This window comes from Microtus ochrogaster, chromosome 8 (assembly GCF_000317375.1).
Source record: "Microtus ochrogaster isolate Prairie Vole_2 chromosome 8, MicOch1.0, whole genome shotgun sequence".
In the NCBI taxonomy this organism is placed as follows: domain Eukaryota; kingdom Metazoa; phylum Chordata; class Mammalia; order Rodentia; family Cricetidae; genus Microtus; species Microtus ochrogaster.
The window spans coordinates 88,435,169-88,455,126 of NC_022015.1; the positions used below are offsets into that span (position 1 = coordinate 88,435,169).

The window sequence follows — 19,958 nt, forward strand, 5'->3', positions numbered from 1 at the left end:
TGGTCCTTGGACTTCCCACAGGGCAGGGAACCCTGATTGCTCTTTGGGCTGACAAGGGAGGGGGACTTGATTGGGGGAGGGGGAGGGAAATGGGAAGCGGTGGTGGGGAAGAGACAGAAATCTTTAATAAATAAATAAATTTTAAAAAAAGATTTCTTTAGAACTCGAAATTTTCTGGATTGTTCAGTGACTTGGAGTCCTAAGTTTCTTAATGATACCAAGGAGGAGTTCTGGGTATGGAAGTCAGAGCCCCAGCCATGTCACCTCTGACTTCATGACTCTGGGTAAGTGGCTTTCCACTACTGAGGAGTGTAGAATGCCACCCTCTGCCTCCCTGGTTCCTGATCTGTCAAGATGTGATGTCATACTCTTCCTGCCATGAACTTCTCTGTGCCTTCCCCACCACAATGAAAAATATTCTTTAAAACTCTAAGCTAGAATAGATTCTTCCTTTCTTAATTTGTGTCTGAATTTTGTCATAGCAACATATAAAGCAATTAAAACAAAAAAATGGTACTAAGAAAGTGGATTTTTACTGTGATAGACCTAATCATGAGGTTTGTAGGCCTTCAGAACTTGTTGGCAGAAAGAATGTGGAAGCATTTAGAGCTGCAGGCTAGAGTTTTGTAAGTAGAGCTTAATGGGCCATTCTGGTGGGAGTTCAGAATGCTGGTCAAAATGTAGATAGTAAAGGCTAGGCTCAGGAGGTATCAGAGAGAAACAAATTCTCTGGGAAATTGGGCTAGAGGTCACTCATATTACAAAGGATCTGGCTACATTTTACGTATGTCTGAGATTAAATCCTAAAGTAATGGACCAATTCATGACAGTGTAGTTGGACTGTGGCCTGGTTTTTGCTCTCTCCTTTTAGTTTAATTTATAGAAAAAATTCTGAGCAAAAAGTTGCTAACGGAGATTGCACTTTCATTTCCTGGACACCCAGCATTACACAGAAACTATATTAATTGCAACACTGACCAATGACTCAGGCATATTTCTCTTTAGCTCTTGCATCTTAAATTAACCCTTAATTCTTGTCTTTGTTTAGCCATATGGCTTGGTACCTTTTGTGCAGCATTCTCACCTTGCTTCCTCTGTGTTTGGGTGGCAACTGTGTCTGGCTTTCCTCTTCCCAGAATTCTCCTAGTCTGGTCACCTCACCTATATTTCCTGTCTGTCTATTGGCTAATCAGTGTTTTATTAAACCCATACGAGTGACAAATCTTTACAGGGTACAAGAGCATTCATTATTCCATAGCAAAAAGTGGAACAGAAAGATAGGAAAAATGTTAAATTTTGTGAAGAAAAGAATGTGGGCATACTTAAATTGTAGACAGGGTAGGCACAGAAAAAGCCAAGGATAAAAGTAGATTTAATTGCTAGAGATTAGCATCATGGAGCACAGGAACAATAGGACAGGAGTCTTGAGGATAAGACCTTAGTCGTAGAAGGCTCCAGGTTATAAAAATGGAAATTGATTTGAAAGCAGAATGTGGGGGTGTTTGTGTATGTGGAGGGGGTGCCTGAGACTAATGTTTCAAAGGCAATTTACTATGCTTTCCAAGAGTATCTGAGTAGACATGCAGAGACCCAGTGCAGCTGAAATAAAAGGGGTCCTGGATACATCTTGAGCTGGCCATAGAACTTGATAGCACCATCCACATAGTGCTAACTTCACAGGCAACCTGAATGCAAGAGCTATAGTGTCATGGAGGCTTGTACTAAGCTTCCAGGAAAAAGCCAATGAGACCAAGAAATGTCTGACAGTTCACAGGCCCTGCAGGGAATTCATGTGTATTGTAGTTGACAGGACTATAGGGGTGGTACTGGCCAAGTCTGTTGGAGCTCATATGTTGTCACCACAAACCCTAGATGCTGGGCATAAAACTACAGGGTTTGGTGTTTGCTGTGCTGCATTTCATTCTTGCTTTGGTTCAGGCTTGGTTTTCTCCAGTTCTTTTGGAATGGGAATGCTTATTCTACCACTATATATTAGAAGAATGTAACTTTTAAATTTTTTTTATAGGAATCACAACTGAGAGTATGTTTTTGGTTTCAGGGGTCTCAGAAAAGATTTTGGACTTTTGAACATTCTCAGAACCATAAAAACTAAAGTTGGGTTTGATAGATTTTGCATTATGAGATAACTGTGAGCCTATAGGGGCCAAGGACAGAATATTTTGATTTGAGTATCGAATATTTCCACTGACTCCTGTTTGAACACTTAGTCCCTAGAATAGTGATTCTGTTTGTGGTGGATATAGAACCTTTGCTACATAGCAGTTAGACCCCATGGCTGACATGTTGCTCTAGTGGCAAGCCTTACATGTTACAGCCCAAATCTGTTTTCCGCCTGAGTGTTCTACTTCCTTATCTAACAAAATGTGACTAGCCTGGGTCCCCATTCCTGCCACCATGAACTCAACCATGGCCTTCCCACTATGATGGACTATACCAGTGGTTCTCAATCTTCCTAATGCTGAGACCGTTTAATACAGTTTCTCATGTGGTGACCTCCAACCATAAAAATGGTTTACTGCTACTTCATAACTATAATTTTCCTACTATTAAGAATTGTAATGTGGCCAGGTGGTGGAGACACACACCTTTAATCCCAGCACTTGGGAGGCAGAGGCAGGCATATCTCTGTGAATTCGAGACCAGCCTAGTCTACAGGGTGATTTCCAGGACAACCAGGGATGTACAGTGAAACCCTGTTTCAAAAATCAAAAGAAAGCCCTTAATGTAAATTTGTGATATGCAACCCCAGAGGGGTTGTGACCCACAGGTTGAGAAGTGCTAAACTATATTCTTAAGGTTGTAAACCCATTTTCCCTTAAAAATAAATAAATAAATAAATAAATAAATAAATAAATAAATAAATAACAGCTACTGTTCCCTTGTCATATTACCTGTTTCTTCTAAGGTTGTAGTAAGAACATCTAGAAAAATCACTGTTTCTTTTTTATCAAACTTCTGTTTATATTTTCTATTAGAAAAATCAATTTTGTGGTAGAAATCTATTGGACTCACAGTTTCAGAGGTTTCAGTTCATGGTTGACTGGATCAATAACTATGGAGGGTAGAGTGTTTTTTTTTTTTTAATTGTACTTTGAGCTCCCTGTCCAGGTCTTCCTCTCTCTGTGTGCTACAGTTACCTATTCTGTAGAAAGAGGGGATTGGTCAGGTGGTTCCTGATCAAGAGGTTAAAGGCACCATAATTATTCCAACTTCAGTAGCAAAACTATTAATAATTCTGTTTTCCTTTTGTTTTAGGCAGAGTATGAAGTTACTCCAGATGAAAAACTTGGAGAGAAGGGGAAGGAAATAATGACCAAGTATCTCACTCCAAAGGTAAGAGTCCTCCCAGACTTCTTATTGGGAGGACTGGGGAGCTCTGTCTAGGAATGTGTACAACCCTGACACACAGGAAGGGTGGCTGCCTCTGGTCGGTTTCCGTCTCCACCCAGATCATGCCTCAGCCACATAGATTCAGAAGGGGGTGGTCCAGGATAGACCTGGCATAGGGTAGGAAACCTGGTTTCATGTAAGGGCCCTCTTACTGCCCAGTGCCCACAGATTTAGACAGGAAGGTGAGTCTCACCAAAATTGGTGTTGGAAGCGCACAGATGGGAGAAGGAAAGATACCCTCACCCATGGTCCTGTAAGCAATCTTAAAGAAACTCATTTGGTGAGCTGGTGGTGATGCGGGACACTGTCTTGATCCATTTAATGGTCTGGTCATAGCTGTTCTACCTATTTGATTAAGCTGCCTTAGCTGAGTGAACCCCAGAAACATCTACTCCCCCGCCCTAAATATCTCTACCACCGTTTTTTTCTTTTTCGAGACAAAATCTCACTATTTCATGCTGGCCAAGAACTTACTGTGTAGTCTAACCTCAAACATTTTTTAAATTTGCATTTTGTGTGTGCACGTGCACACATGCATGCATGTACGTGTATGTCATGACATGCACAGAGATTAGAGGAGAATTTCATCAGTCAGTGAAATTCCACCATGTGGGACCTGTGGCTCAAACCCAGGTCATCAGTCATGGTGGCAAGTGACTTTACACACTGAGCCACCTCGCCAGCCCCTCAAATATTTAATCTTCCTGCCTCAGCATTCTATTTGGTAAGATTATAGACATGTGCAATTATAACCAATTTTAGATTTCTTTTTTGAAAAGTAGCCTCCCTTTTGGTCAAGTGTGGTGTCTTTGTGAACAGCTCCTTACCCCTTAGGGCCAATGATTATTTTGTTCAGTCCAGTAGACATTGGGCACAGTTTCTTGATTAATGTCCCAAGTTAATGATAGATAAGATCACCACACTTGCAGGACAAAGTCCTTGCCCCCATTCTCTCCCAATACTCAGTATTTGTTCTCAAGCACGCGTGTTCATCAATGACTACAGTTGACATGGCATGTCCTTTCCATGCCGAGGGCAGTGTCATAGCCAAATGTGTGACTCATATCATTCTGCTACTCTACATACCTACTGAGTGGCTGCCTCTGACATTTTACAGATCTCATTTTCTTTCTTCTGCCCTGGCTCTTCCTCACTCTGCTTCCATTCTAGCCACACACTTCTGTTTATGGGACCTGCAGACATCACTAATTCTTTATAAAACTAGCAGAATTAATGCTAGTAAAATATCTCTCAAAGCAAAAACTGCCCAGCTTGCTCTGGTCAGTGTATGACCCAATAATATGGCTACTCCCTTCATCTGTGAGCCATTGTATAGCATGCTATCAATGCCAACATGCAAGTGGTTCATCCTCTTGACTCACAGTCATGGCATATGAAGCAGCTGAAGGTGACTGCATTTCTGGTCTAGCTTCCATGTAAAGCACAGCAAGCACTCTGAATGTGCATAGATGATTCACGTCTAGAGGCAGTGTTCCTAAGGGGAGGAAATATGCCGAGGGATGATGGTGACGACAGCTCCCTGACCGACATCCTAGTATGCACACATACAGGCAGCCAGGGCCTGCAGACCTCAGAACTCATGCTGCCACCCATGGACTCTTTACCACCTTCCTACCACAAGTGTAGGTCTGGCCCTACTCTCCATCTGTACCACCATTGAAGCTGCCACCTACATGTGTCTGCCCAAAACAATGGCAGCTGATAATGTTCACTTGCTGTATCAAGCACTAACTCAGAGTCCTTTTTATTATATTACTATTGATATTCCACCCTATAGCTGAAGAAAGGGAGAGTTGCCAGCTGTCACATCCCAGGTCACACAGCTAGAACGTGGCAAGGCCAGGACTTGATCCTAATTCCAAGAAGCACCATTTACTATTCCTCCCGTTCAGTACCCCCCCCCCCATCATCTGGTGGAAGTAGTTTCCTTTGCCTCAAAGGGAGTAGGCTCTGTGGTCTGTCTCAGTGTAGGGTGTCAGAAAGCACTGGGCCGGATCCCCTCTCTCTTTTTGCTGCCCCTTCTTTTTCTCCAGTCCCGAGCCTCTGTCAGAAGATCCTCATCTTAGTATTCAGGCTCCTCACCTCTGTTCATGTTGTCGCATCTTCTAGAGGCATGAGGCCTGGATTCCCTCATCAGCTCAGATGGTTTTATAAGTGCCTTGGTGCCTGCCAACATTTTTTTTTCCTAAGTATTCCTCAATTTCTGAAATTTAAACCACACCATCTGCTGCAGTCCAGGGGCTTGGGGGAGGCCATCCCCTGGGTTGAGTGTTTTTCTACAATAATGTTTGAACTGCTTATTAGCTTTTCCTGGAGGAACTTTCTTAAAAGCCTGCTTCACTTCTCAGCAATGCAGAGGCCCAGGTACAGGGGAAGCAAAGGACTGGGTGAGGGCCTGAACTAGACGCTGGTGGCTTCACGGACACTCCAGAGCCAATGCCCCCAAACTAAATTATCCTCATCATAGGCCTTTCTTCAGGATGCACACCAAGTACCATCTCCCCCTCACCCACAACGGACTAGTTCAGAGACCCTGTGATTAATACCGTGTAGAAAGTGTTACATTGCATATCTCTCATGGGTAATGACTCACCCAACATGGGAACTTATCAAAAGCTCTGAGAAGGCCTGAAGTGAGGAAACCTGTTTACCTGTTGATAAAGAGTTTTCTAAACTTTGTTTACCAGCTTTCTTATTTTATGACCTATTGGCACTCTTGGACTACAGAGCAAGAAGACTTATCCAAGGGCTGTCATGGTCACACATTTTGGGCTAACTTACTTTTCCCTGTTACTTTTCTGCATTCATACCAGCTCCAGCCCTACGACTTTCCAGGTCCACCTTGATGTGCAGGCCCTTTTGGTCTTTGTCCCTGCTGTTTGAAGCATGTGCCACTCTCTGCTCCATCTCTGCTACCCTTGTGTCTGCCTTTGCCTGGTTCTCATGCCTTCCACTGTCCAAGGCCTCCTTTGCCACTGGCCAGTCCATTGCTCTGAGTACCCTACCTTTTTGCTGAGTCTTCTGTGCCTCAAGGTGGGGATCTCAGGACCTCAATTGGATGATAAGCTGGATGATACAAGTCAATACTGCGTAAAATGTTCTAGAGCCCAGATGAAAATCAATTGAATGTTTATGATGACAGCAGTGTTAGAGTACATGGTATTTCCATGGTGAGTCTCAAGAAACTGACAGTTCAGCCAATGAACCAGGGGAGTTTCTAGGAGGGCATGTTGCCAAAGCAGACCTGAAAGAAGGAGAAGGAAACCTGGTGCAAAAGAAGAAAAAGGAGAATTTTTCGTGGACCTCTATGAGCACCAGGCACACAAGTGGTACACATGCATACATTGCAGGAAAAACACTCATATATATAAAATAAATTACATTAGATCTTACAACCATCACTTGAAAGTTCTGATTTATCTACATCTTCATCTTTCTCCCTTTTCTCACTCTCCCTTTTCACTCTGTATATCTCTATCTGTGTGTGTGTGTGTGTGTGTGTGTGTGTGTGTGCGAGAGAGAGAGAGAGAGAGAGAGAGAGAGAGAGAGAGAGAGAGAAAGAGAGGAAAGAAAGAATGAACACAAATGAGCCGAGAGAGAGCTATTGAGAACATTTGTGTGGGTGCTTTCACATGTGTATGCACGTGTGAAATCCAAAGATTGATTTTTAGATATCTTCCCCTATTGTTCTTAACCTTATTTTGGGAGACAGAGCCTCTCCTTGTACCTGGAGTTCACTGTTTTGGCTATACTAGTTGGCCAACAGATCCTGCGAGCTGCCTGTTTCTGCTTCTTCGGTGTTGGAGTTGTAGGTACACTATCACATTCAGATTTTATGTGGGTCCTAGATATCTGAATGCAGGTCCTCACGCTCATGCAGTGAGTACTTTACTCCCTGAGCCATTTTCTCAGCCCTCAGTTTTCTGTCTTTATTTTATCAACCTTAGTGGTATGAGTTAGTTTCTTGGTACGATTTTGACTTGCATTTCCCTAGTCACTGATAGTGTTTCATCTTTTCTTGTGCTTATTGGTCATCTGTATATTTTCTTTGAAAAAGGTCTATTCAAATCCTCTGCCCATTTTTAACGATAGTTGTAAGTCTGTTGATTTACAAGAATTCTTTGTATACAAGAATTCTAGATACAAGTCATTTCTCAAATATATGATTTGCAACTATTTTCTCCATTGTGGATCTCATCTTTTCACTTTCTTGATGGTATTATTTGAGACATTTACAATTTTTTGATGAATTTCATGCTTCATTTCTTACTTTCATACTTTATACTTACTTTCAAATGACTTGTGCTTGCCTTGCCTTAAGTGTCTTTCTAAGAAGTCCTCTGTTCCTTTGGGAACAGGGTGTGTACAGAAACAAAAAGAACAAATCCTGGAGTACATGATGTGTCATGAGCCACTCTTCCTCTGGAGAACCAAAACCTTGATGTCTGTCAGAAGGACCAAGCCTGACCCTTCATAACCATTCTGCATGAGCATCCTTCTGTTGTTTTCTGTGATAGCTTTTAGATCCTTTGGAGTACAACACTACACTGTCGTGATTTCTTACAGATCTTCCCAGTAACTCTCTAAGAGGGCACTTGCGCATCCACTTTACAGGCCCTGCAGCTGCGGTTTGGGAAGAGAAGCTAGTTCAGAATGGAGACCGAGTGACTTGCCTCAGCAGTGCTATCTGTAGGGCATTTTCCTGTGGCTCATTTTATTTAAATCTTAATGACTAAGGCCTGACAGGTGGTTCCCACTTTAGATCTAATTTTGCTAGAAAGTTTAAGTGGATCCATATGAAGCTCAGTGCTGGTGCATTGATGCCCCCTGCCCCAACCTCCCAACACATGCACGCGCGCACACACACACACACACACACACACACACACACACACACACACACACACAAAATCATTGACAAAAGCATCTTACAAGAGGAAAGGGTTTGTTTGGCTTACACTACCAGATCACAGTTTATCACTGAGGGAAGTCAGAGCAGAAACTCAAGCAAGCCCTGCATGGGGTTCTTCCTAGACAGGAAAGGTAGACAGGTGGGATCAGCAGATTTGACAGAGTCACTGTAGTGTTCCTCTGTGGGATGGCACGAATACCCAGCCCAGGCAGTATTTGGAGTTTATTTTTGGACCAAAGGACCTCTGGCAGGATATTGTTCTCCCTGCCCTCTGCAGACATAGGGTTGTCTCTTTGTTTCTATAAACAATGACAGAGTCGTTTTGATTTGCATTTCCCTTATGGCTAAGGATGTTGAACATTTCCTTCAGTGTCTTTTGGCCATTTGATATTCTTCTGTTGAGAATTCTCTGTTTAGATCTGTATCCCGTTTTTAATTGGTTTATTTGGTATTTTCATGTCTAGTGTCTTGAGTTCTTTATATATTTTGGAGATCAGTTCTCTGTCTGATGTGGCTGCCTTTTTGTCTTATTGACTGTGTCCTTTGCTTTACAGAAGCTTTTCAGTTTCAGAAGGTCCCATTTATTTATTGTTGCTCTCAGTATCTGTGCTACTGGTGTTATATTTAGGAAGTAGTCTCCTCTGCCCATGTGTTGAATGTTAGGTCCCACTTTCTCTTCTATGAGGTTCACTGTGGTTGGATTTATGTTGAGGTCTTTGATCCATTTGGACTTGAGTCTATTTTCATTCTTCTACATGTTGACACCAGTTATGCCAGCACCATTTCTTGAAGATACTTTCTTTTTTCCATTGTATAATTTCAGCTTCTTTGGCAAAAATCAGGTGTTCATAGGTGTGTGGATTAATATCGGGTCTTCCATTTGATTCACTTGGTCAACCTCTCTGTTTTTATGCCAACACCAAGCTGTTTTCATTCCTGTAGCTCTGTAGCAGAGCTTGAATCAGGGATGGTGATGACTCTGGACATTCCTTTATTGTATGTTATTGTTTTGGCTATCCTGGTTTTTTTGTTTTTCCATATGAAGTTGAATATTGTTTTTTTGATAATTTTTTTGTGAAAAATTGTGTTAGGATTTTGATGGGGATTGTATTGAATCTGTAGATTTCTTTTGGTAGGATTGTCAATTTTATTATGGTGATTCTACCTATCCAAGAGCATGGAAATCTTTGCATTTTCTGATATTTTCTTCAGTTTCTTCCTTCAAAGATTTAAAGTTCTTGTCATATAGGTCTTTCCCTTCTTTGGTTAGTATTTCCCTAAGATTACACCAGTCACAATGGCCAGAATCAGGGACACCAATGATAGCTTATGCTGGAGAGAATTCAGAGTAAGGAGAAAGAACACTCCTCCATTGCTGGTGGGAGTACAAACTTGTATAGCCACTTTGGAAATCAGTATGGTGGTTTCTCAGAAAATTGTACCTTAAGATCCAGCAATACCAATCTTGGGCACATACCCAAAGTATGTGCAATCATACTATAAGGGCATTTGCTTAACTATGTTCATAAAAGCATTATTCGTAATATCCAGAACCTGGAAACAACCTAGATGCCCCTCAACTGAAGAATGGTTAAAGAAAATGTGATACATTTACACGATGGAGTACTACTCAGTGGCAAAAAACAATGACATCTTGAAATTTGCATGCAAATGGATAAAACTAGAAAAAAACCATCCTGAATGAGGTAACCCAGATCCAGAAAGACAAGCATGGTTTGTACGCATTCATAAGTGAATATTAGATGTAAATTAAAGAATAACTAGCCTATAATCCAAGACCCCAGAGAAGCTAGGTAACAAGGAGAATCCTAGAGAAATATAAATAGACTCCCCTGGGATGCGGAAATAGTCAAGATCTCCTGAGAAATTTGGGAGCATGGGGGTGTGTAGAGAAGGAAGGACAGAAAGGGAGGAGGAGAGGAAAAGAGGAAAGAGGAAAAGAACTTGAGGGAACGGGATGGTCTAGATGGGGAAAGGACAAAGAAGGAGAATAAGGAAAGAGTTATCTTGATTGAGGGAGCCATTGTGGGGCTAGAAAGAAACCTGGCACTACAAGGATGACCCCAGCTAAGACCCTAAACAGTTGTGGAGAGAGTACCTGAACTGACTTTTCCCTGTAGTCAGAATTGATGGCTATCTTAAATGTAATCACAGAACCTTCATCCAGCAACTGATCCACAGTGAAGCACTGGACTGAGGTTCCAAAGTCCAGTTACAGAGAGGGAGGAATGGTAATATGAGCAACGTGGGGGAGGGGTCAGGACCGTGACGGGGATACCCACTGAAACAGCTTACCTGAGCTAATGAAGCTGAACGACTCCAATCTGACAGTGGGGGAACCAACAAAGGACCAAACTAGGTCCTCTGAATGTGGATGACAGTTGTATGGCTGTGGTAGACTGTGTGGCCACTGGCAGTGAGACCAAGATTTATCCCTACTGCCTGTGCTGACTTTATTGAACCTATTCTCTTTGAAGGGATACCTTGCTCAGTCTAGATATAGTGGGGAGGGCCTTGGTCCTGACTCAAAGCAATGTGCTATACTTTGGGTGACTTCCCATGGAAATCCTTGCCCTCTCTAAGGAGTGAATGGGAGGTTAGATGGAGGGAGAGAGGGGGAGGGGATGGAGTGGAAACTGGAATTGATATGTGAAATGAGGGAAATAAGTTTTTTTTAAAAATAAAAATTAAAAATGACAGGGTAAAATGGAAGTTTGTTGCTATTATGGTAGATCTATCAGCCTCCTTTTGCACAAAAGAAATTCATCCCTAATGTATGTTTAGCTCTCTGGGAAAGCAGCCACCCTTGAAAAAGAAAAGGGGTTGTATGAAAAGAAATAATGATTCCTAGTTTGCTTCTTAATTTCTTAACCCCTCTCTTGCCTATTGTACCCTCTCAGTGGTAGGTTTTTCTGCCCCAGACAGTAGCACCAGGATGTTGAGCAAAGGCTGGTCAGGCTGGTTCTCAGCTCTGGCCTCACTCCTTGTCAGGACCACATAGAAGACCAGTCCTGCTAACTTCTAGTCCTGCAAGCATCCTTGGAGCCTGTATTAGTAACTTTAACATCACTGTGGTCAAGTGCCTGGGAGAAACAACTTCAGAGGGAAAGGTTTTAGGGAGTTTCAAAGTTCATCACAGTAGGAAAGACATGGCAAAGCAGCTCCATCTATGGTGGGAGAATCTTTTTTTTTAATTAATTGTTTTTCCATTCAAAAATTTACACTTCCTCCCCTCCTCCCATTCCCCTCCTGCTCCCCTACTCACCCTACTCCTTCTCCCACCCTCCTTAAGAGAGGGCAGGGAACATTGCTCTGTGGGAAGTCCAAGGCCCTCCCCCTACATCCAAGCCTAGGAAGCTTTGCATCCAAATAGACTAGGGTCCCAAAAAGCCAGTACATGCAGTAGAAACAAGTCCCAGTGCCTTTATCAATGACTTTTCAGTCAGCCCCCATTATCAGCCTCATTCAGAGAGTCAGGTTTGATCACATGCTCATTCAGTCCCGGTCCAGCTGGATTTGGTGAGCTCCCATTAGATCAGGTACACTGTCTCAGTGGGTGGATCAACCCCTGCGGTCCAGATTTCCTTGCTCATCTTCTCCCTCCTTCTGCTCTTCAACTGGACCTTGGGAGCTCAGTGTCTGTCTCTATCTCCATCCGTCCCCAGAAGGAGATTCTATTGTGATATTTGAGATAATCATCAGTGTGATAGTGGGGCAAGGCCAGTTCAGGCACCCTCTGCTCTGCTGCCCAAGGACCTAGCTGGGGACATCCCCGTGGACACCTGGGATCCCCTCTAGAGCCAAGTCTCTTGGTGGCAGAATCTTGAGGTGTGCTCTGATCTCTTCTCTGTTTCTTTGATAGAACACTCTGACCAAAAGCAACTTAAAAAAGGAAAGGGTTTTTGTTTTGTTTGTTTGCTTTGCTTTTGTTTGTTTGTTTTGGTTTATACTTTGAGGTCACAGTTCATCACTGAGGGAAGTTGGTAGGAACTCAAGCAGAACTCTGAAGCAAAAACTGTGGAGGAATACTGCTTGCTGTGCTTTCTCTTTTGTTTACTTAGGCTCATGCTCAGGTAGCTTCCTTATACAACCCAGAATCACTTGCTCCAGGGATGGTGCCACCCATTAGTGGGCAGGTCCTTCTACATCAATTAACAGTCAAGACAATTAACCCTCACAGACAAGGTTGTCAACCTGATAAAGACAGTTGATCAATGGAAACCTTTTTAAAGGTTTTTCTAAGCTGTGTCAAGTTGACAGCTAATGTTAATAGGAAACTACTTATGTGGTGGAATACCAAGAAACAGGGAGTGCAGGCTGGTATCAGGGCATGGGTATAACCTTCAAGGCACTTATGACCTACCTTTTACATCTAGGCTCTACTCTAATGCTTCCACAACTTTCAAAATATTCACAAGGGGCTGGAGAGATGGCTCAGAGGTTGGGAGCGTTGCCTGCTCTTCCAAGGGTCCATTAATTATCTTCGGAAATGCTCTATTCTCCCTAGCTAGTGATGCATTATGGGATGCTGATTGGACTCCCCTGTCCCTGAGTCTGGACTTCTGTTCCACTTGCAGTGCGTCTTGATCATTTTCTCTTGTAAACATCCTTCTGCACAAATTGTTCTTCATTCAGATATACCTCTGACTCCTGAACAGTTTTTCCTGGAAACAGAATTGTCTTTGTCTACAGCCTTGTTTCATTTCAGCTTCTCATAGCAAGATGAAGCAGGTCCCTTAGGGCCTTTTTCCTTTCTTATGACCTTTCAGGTCAGAAAATTGGACATCCCTTTGATGCTTATACGGCCAACTCTGCTTCTGCCCTCCTTTCTTCTCTGTGCGTTTCCTGTCTAGAATTCCATTTTGGGTATCTGCTTCTTGAGCATCCCTTCCTGCAGCTGTCCTGGGTGGGCAGGACACTGATCCTAGTAGTACCTGTGCTTGGCTGACTCACTGTATATCTTATCTCACCTTCACACCCATCTGCAGGCCTGAACACAGACATGACATTAATAGGCATAGGGGTTACTGTCCCTCCTTCATCTTAACATCCACAGATTAAAATCTTTACGAGAAAAAACTAGCCCACTTTCAGATGGAGACTGGATTGGAAGCTCTGGAACAGGAGGACAGTGACTATTCTAGAAGACAGAAAATCAGCTGGCTGTGCCCTCACCTCTTACACATAAAGCCTAAGGAGCTCTCCTGAAGGGACATTCTACACTTCAGCCCCTTGGGACCAGATTGCCAATTGTGAAGAACCTGCATAAGGTGGCATTGGCTCACGTAGAACAAAACTGGCTGAATACAAACCACAAGGAAGAACCCCTTCTGCCCCAGCAACTTCTCTGGGGTTGCAAGCCCCATGTGCAAAGCCTGTGTAAACATCTCTGGTTGCACACTTGGCTTCACAGGTCACAACTGGGTATTATCAAATTGACAGAGCTCAGCTGGCCTCTCATTCCATGTCTGGGCACACTACATTTTGTTAATTATCCTCTTTTGCCTCTGACGTAAAGGGTCGAGGTCTGGGTCAGAGTCAGTGTGGTTTCCTTTCCTTCTCATTAGTGCTATCCATATCCCAGGGCCCCTGGTTAAATTCCAGTACTATTTAAAATGTTCTCTGTCTCTCTTCCCATTGCTCAAGAATTTTTCATTCTGATTTCTGTGAAGGCACTTGAAAAGCCAAGAAAAAGTGTGTCTAGATCTGTTGAACCCAGTGAGTATTCTCCTGAGAGCCATGTCTATTTCCTGGGGGTTCTGTGTTCTTCTTTGTTATCCAAAGGAACAGCATAGGTCCCAGTGGCCTAGTCAGTAGGGCTTGTTCCTCGTTCTTTCTTGCCTTCACATCATCACCTGCTCTCAGTTAGGATTCTTATAGGTTATCCTATTCTCTGAATGCTGTACAGAAACACATCAGTTTTATCCTAAGGAGAAAATTAATTCATCCAGAACTTCATTTTTCTTTGAACCCTTCCCAGAGCACAGACACTAGAAATGGAAAAATGAAGGGAACTCTTTACTGCCTACTCAACCACTTCATCTCTAGGCATGGTTGTGCCTTGCCTCAGCTGTAGAACCACCTGTGTTGATGAGACCGTCTCTCTAGCTCTCCCTGAGGACAAGGAGGCTGCCCACAGTTAGCCACCCACAGTCTTCATTGGTCTGTAACTATTGCTGTTGGGGAACTGAGTTGACCTTTAAGCTCTTGGGCTGAGTCCTGTGATATGGACACAGGATGGACACTCAGGGAGCCTGTGGCTGATGATAGACTTGACTTAGACCCCAGCTGGAGAAGCATCTGACTGATCACATTGTGTCCTCTACCTCTGCTTACTCTTGACCTATCAGAATTCTCATCTGTCCTCAGGCCCCCATCCATAAGGTTCAAGAGGTCACCATCTAGAGAGTCATGCGCCTGAATTGTGGTGGAATTGTGGACTTCATATAGAATATTGTTATTTCCAAACCAGAGTCAGAGTGTTTCTTATGTAACACTCCCACCTGTGGGTCTTGGGCATAAGTATGACATCTGATGGGGGTGGGAAGTTCTGGTCGAATTTCTTTAATCTTAGAAGATTGCTTTCCCTCATTCATCACCACCTCCCAATGTTTAAAATCTTCACTGGAGTTGGCAGACATGATGGTACATGCCTTTAATTCCTTCACAGAGATAGGCAGGTCTCAGTTGATGCCAGTTTGGTCTACAAAGCAAGTTCCAGGACATCCAGGGCTACACAGAAAAACTCTGTCTTAAAAAAAAAATCAACAAACAAATCTTCACTGGAGAAAAATCTAGCCCCTTTTCAGACAGAAAGTAGCAGGGTGTTATCTTTCAGTTGCTCAAACACTCAACCACATAGAGCTCAGACTCTGAGTGTTTGAGATCTTCATGAAGTAGAAAGATGACAGGTTGGGCTCATCTTCCTAGAAGCTTGGAGACTGCTGAGGCATGAACTAGGCTCTGGATAGATCTCTGGAGAAGTGCCTGTGAGACTGGCCATGAACACTCTATAGTGGAGGCAAAGGAAGGTTCTAGTTTTATGGGGACTGAAGCTTAAAGAATGTGGGAAATACCCTCATTTAAGAAAATAAATAGCAGTTGGGCATGGTGGTGCACACTTTAGCACTTTGGAGGCTGAGGCAGTAGAAGCACCATTAGTTTGAGGTCAGCCTGAAGTATAAGCAAGATCCTGCCTCATGGAGCGAGAGAGATGATTAAACTGTTATGAGTATTTGCTGCTCTTACTTAGGACCTGAGTTTGCTTCTCAGCACCCACATGGTGGCTCATACCATCTTAACTCTAGTTCCAGGGAATCTGGATTCTCTCTTATAATGAGAGCACCAGACATGTACATGATACATACATACATATATATATATATACACAAGCAGGTTAAATATTCATACACATAAGATAAAATAATTCTTCAGTAAATTCTGCCTCAGAGGGGATGGACAGAAGGGGGGAGGGAGGGAGGGAGGAATAGAGGAAGGAAGGGAGGGAGGGAGGAAGGGAGGAAGGGAGCACCATATGGGGGATACAAAGATACTTTAGTGTTTAAGAACACTTGTTACCCTTGCAGAGGGCTTGGGTTGGGTTCCCAATACCTACACGACAGCTTAAATCTGTAACTGTAGTTCCAGGGCATCTGACACTCCTCTGCTCCACAGGTACCAGACATGCACACAGTGCGCATACATACTGTAGGTAAAACACTCATAAAATAAAAATAAATTTTAGCTGGGCAGTGGTATCGCATGTCTTTAATCCTAGAAGCATGTAGATATCTGTGAGTTTGAAGCCAGCCTGGTCTACAGAACAAGTTCCAGGAAATTCAAGATTATACAGAGAAACCCTGTATTAATAAATCTATCTTTTTAAAAAAGAGCACACCATGTACAAAAGTAAATACTGAAAACAAAACAAGAAATCACCAAATTCCTGGAGCCATTTCTGTTTACTGGAAGTGTTTTTATAGAAATCCTGTCCACAGAAACTAATTTTTCCTCCTCCTTTGAAATATTCTATAGCTCCTTAGGGCAGGAAATAGAGAGCTCCAAGCTTAAATCTTACTGTAGATGTTGTATGGAGGCCGCTAGTTCGTTCCCAACTGCTTAGCTACAAAAGAACCACACAGAAACTGTATTAATTAAATCACTGCTTGGCTAGTTGCCTCTAGCTTCCTATTGGCTAGCTCTTACATCTTAATTTAACACATTTCTAGTAATCTGTGTATTGTCATGAGGCTGTGACTGACTATGTAAAGTTTCAGCATCTGTCTCTGGCTGGGCTACATGACTTCTCTCTTACTCCACCTTCTTTCTCCCAACACTCAGTTTAGTTTTCCCCACTTAGCTCTGTTCTTCCATACTCTGCTATAGGCTCAAAGCAGTTTCTTTATTAACCAATGGTATTCACAGCATACAGAGGGGAATCCCACATCACCTCCCCTTTTCTATTTAAATAAAAAGGAAGGTTTTAATTGTAACATAGGAAAATTACATATAACAAAACAGGTATCAAGCAAGAATTATTATCAAGCAACAATATTTATATCTTCTTTAACTTTTATCATAACTATAAATTCTTCAATTCCATTAAAGACTCCAGAAGGATATAATATTACCTAAGTAAACAGAAAGTGCATTGTAAGCAACTTCCAAAACTCTAGAATTTACAGAGACTTCTTGATGTTTGGACAGTCACCCAAATTTCTTATATACCATTGGGACATCCATCTTTAGCCTACAGGCTCATAGTATCCAGCAGACTTTTCCACTAAGCAGGAAATTTCAAAGACAGTTCCACCTATATTGGCAATTTGTCAGTCACTTTCTTCTGTGTCCTACAGAATGTCTGCCAGGAACCCCGAAGAATGATCTCACCTTTAGGCAAATTTAACAGTCATTTCTCCATGGGTCCTGCATGTCCAGTTCACACAGCATACCTTCAAGCAGTCCAGGCAAGAGCAGTTTCTTGTCCAATGGCTAACAAACTCCATGAGGAGCCTCTTCAATGTCCATTGTCTTCTTGAAGTAATTGGTGCTGCCAGGAGCAGATGTGTCTCGTTGTCATGAAAAGTCCTATGTTCTTAAACATTTTAAATGCCATATTCTGTAGTCTTTGAAAGGTTTGAAGAATGCTTATCCATCTGAAATACAACTCTGTACATCTAGAAAACCTAACTAAAATGACTACAAGCTTGACTATTGTGGATGACTGTCTATTAACCTATATTTCTTAATTATACATTACATTTTTAGATGAGCTGCACAAACACAATACCTTAATCAAGAGCAGAAATATACATTTAACAAAATTGAACTAAAATTTGTATCAATAAACCAAGATCCATACCAGTGCAAATCTCTATATCATATCCCTCTTTAAATATAAACAAACATTTATAAATAATATTTGGGAATTTGAATATCATTCTCTCCAAAGTGCTTCCTGCTTTTTGTTGGGCAAAGTAATTTTTGAGGGGTGTTTACAGCAACTTTCAGGGGGTCTTAGTCCATTAAACCACATTAGTCTAGAATTGATCCACAGGTTCTTATCTTCTGTCGAAACAAAAGCAGAACCTCTTTTCTAAAGCAACATATCCTTAGACCCAAATTTTAAAGACAAGATACCTTTAAAGCATATTTGTTTGTTAGTTAGCTCATTCACAGTAAAAAAAATCAAAGAAAACACAATAATATTCATAATCCAGACTCTATTTTCCATCTTTACGTGGCTTATTTTTTTTACTCTATTACTTTTTAATATTTATTTTATTATCTTTACTTCTTTAATGTATAACTGTCTGTACTCTGTCTCTTTAAAGACTTTGTTTTATATTTTTTCTTAACCATTTACTTCCTTTTATGACTCTCTATACTCTTTATCTTCTCTCTTCTAAGCCTATGTACATTTTTAAACACACTGTGTCTCATTTAGAGGTCTTTTATTTCTGAATCTCTCCTTACTGTACATCTGTAATCCTTTTCTGACCAGGATGACTTCTTAAAAAGCTAAGTACTTCTTAAAAACCTAAGCGGAATCATTGCTAGGGTTAATATGGCCCTGCCTGCTCGCTCCGCCCAGTACAACATGGCGGAAGTCCATTAGTGCCTGAGACTGCCGGGTGGGAGCCATCCTTACCACCTCAACTCTGATAACCTATGCTGGCCTATGTTGGCCTATGCTGCCACCAAGTAACTAGCAGCATGCTGCCCACAAACCCCATTTAAATGCTCAGCCTCCTGAAAAAGCCAGAGTTTGCACTGGCAGCATGGCCCAGAAAACCACCATTTTAAAATCGTGTGGCTTTTCTTTTCTACTACTGCTGAATCAGGAAAACCTCTCTTAATGGAGCCATCGTGTTAAGCCATGCTTAACTCTGTTTTTTTGTTTGCCTAGAATTCCTTCCCAAAGTCTCTCAGGTTTTAAATGGATTTTAGTTGACTACATTAGTACATCAATTTGTTGTTGGAGAGTCTGCTTGTTTGTTCCCAGTCCCAGCCCCAAAATAATCACCCAGAAACTATATCATTTGAATCAGTGCTTGGCCAATAGCTTAAGCATATTTTTAGCTAGCTCTTACATCTTTTTTTTAGATCTTTTTTCTTTATTATTATTATTACTACAAATTATCACCTCCTCTCCTCCTCCCATTTCCCCCCTCCCCTCATTCCCCCTCTCCCTCCCTCTGTAGTCCAAAGAGCAGTCAGGGTTCCCTGACCTATGGGAAGTCCAAGGTCCTCCCCCCTCCATCCAGGTCTAGGAAGGTGAGCATCCAAACAGACTAGGTTCCCACAAAGCCAGTACATGCAGTAGAATCAAAACCCAGTGCCATTGTTCTTGGCTTCTCAGTCAGCCCTCCTTGTCAGCCACGTTCAGAGAGTCCAGTTTGATCACATGCTCCATCAGTCTGAGTCCAGCTGGCCTGGTGAGTTCCTGTTAGATCAGTCCCACTGTCAGAGTGGGTGGGTGTACCTCTCACGATCCTGACTTCCTTGCTCATGTTCCCTCCTTCTGCTCCTCATTTGGACCTTGGGAGCTCAGTCAAGTGCTCCAATGTGGGTCTCTGTCTCTATCTCCATCCATCACCAGATGAAGGTTCTATGGTGATATGCAAGATATTCATCAGTATGGCTATAGAATAGGGCCAGTTCAGGTGCCCTGTCCTCAGCTGCTCAAGGAACAAGCTGAGGACATCTCCTTGGACACCTGGGAACCCCTCTAGAGTCCAGTCTCTTGCCAACCCTCAAATGGCTCCCTTAATTAAGATATATACTTCCCTGCCCCCATATCCACTCTTCCCCCATCCCAACTGTCCTATTCTCCCAAGCTCTCCCCTCTTACATCTTAATTTAACCCATTTGTATTGATCTGTATATTGCCACATGGCTGTGGCAAAGTTTTGGCATGTCTCTGGCAGTGGCTCCATGACTTCTCTCTGACTCCGCCTCCTTTCTCCCAGGATTCAGTTTAGTTTTCCTCACCTAGCTCTGTTTTACCCTATCATGGCTCAAGACAATTTCTTTATTAACCAATGGTATTCATAGCATACAGAGGGTAATCCCACATCACTGCAGGTGCTTC

The 19,958-nt window shown here is 42.4% G+C and overlaps 1 protein-coding gene across 2 annotated transcripts in view; it reads left to right on the forward strand.

The window, feature by feature from the left end:
• Positions 1-19,958, forward strand: part of Grk5 (G protein-coupled receptor kinase 5) — a 205,384-nt gene that overhangs the window by 144,393 nt on the left and 41,033 nt on the right. For both annotated transcript variants that reach the window (XM_005352574.2, XM_013348191.2), the window contains exon 4: positions 3,277-3,354. In XM_005352574.2, coding sequence (XP_005352631.1) covers positions 3,277-3,354 — 78 coding nt within the window. The remainder of the gene's footprint in view (positions 1-3,276; positions 3,355-19,958) is intronic.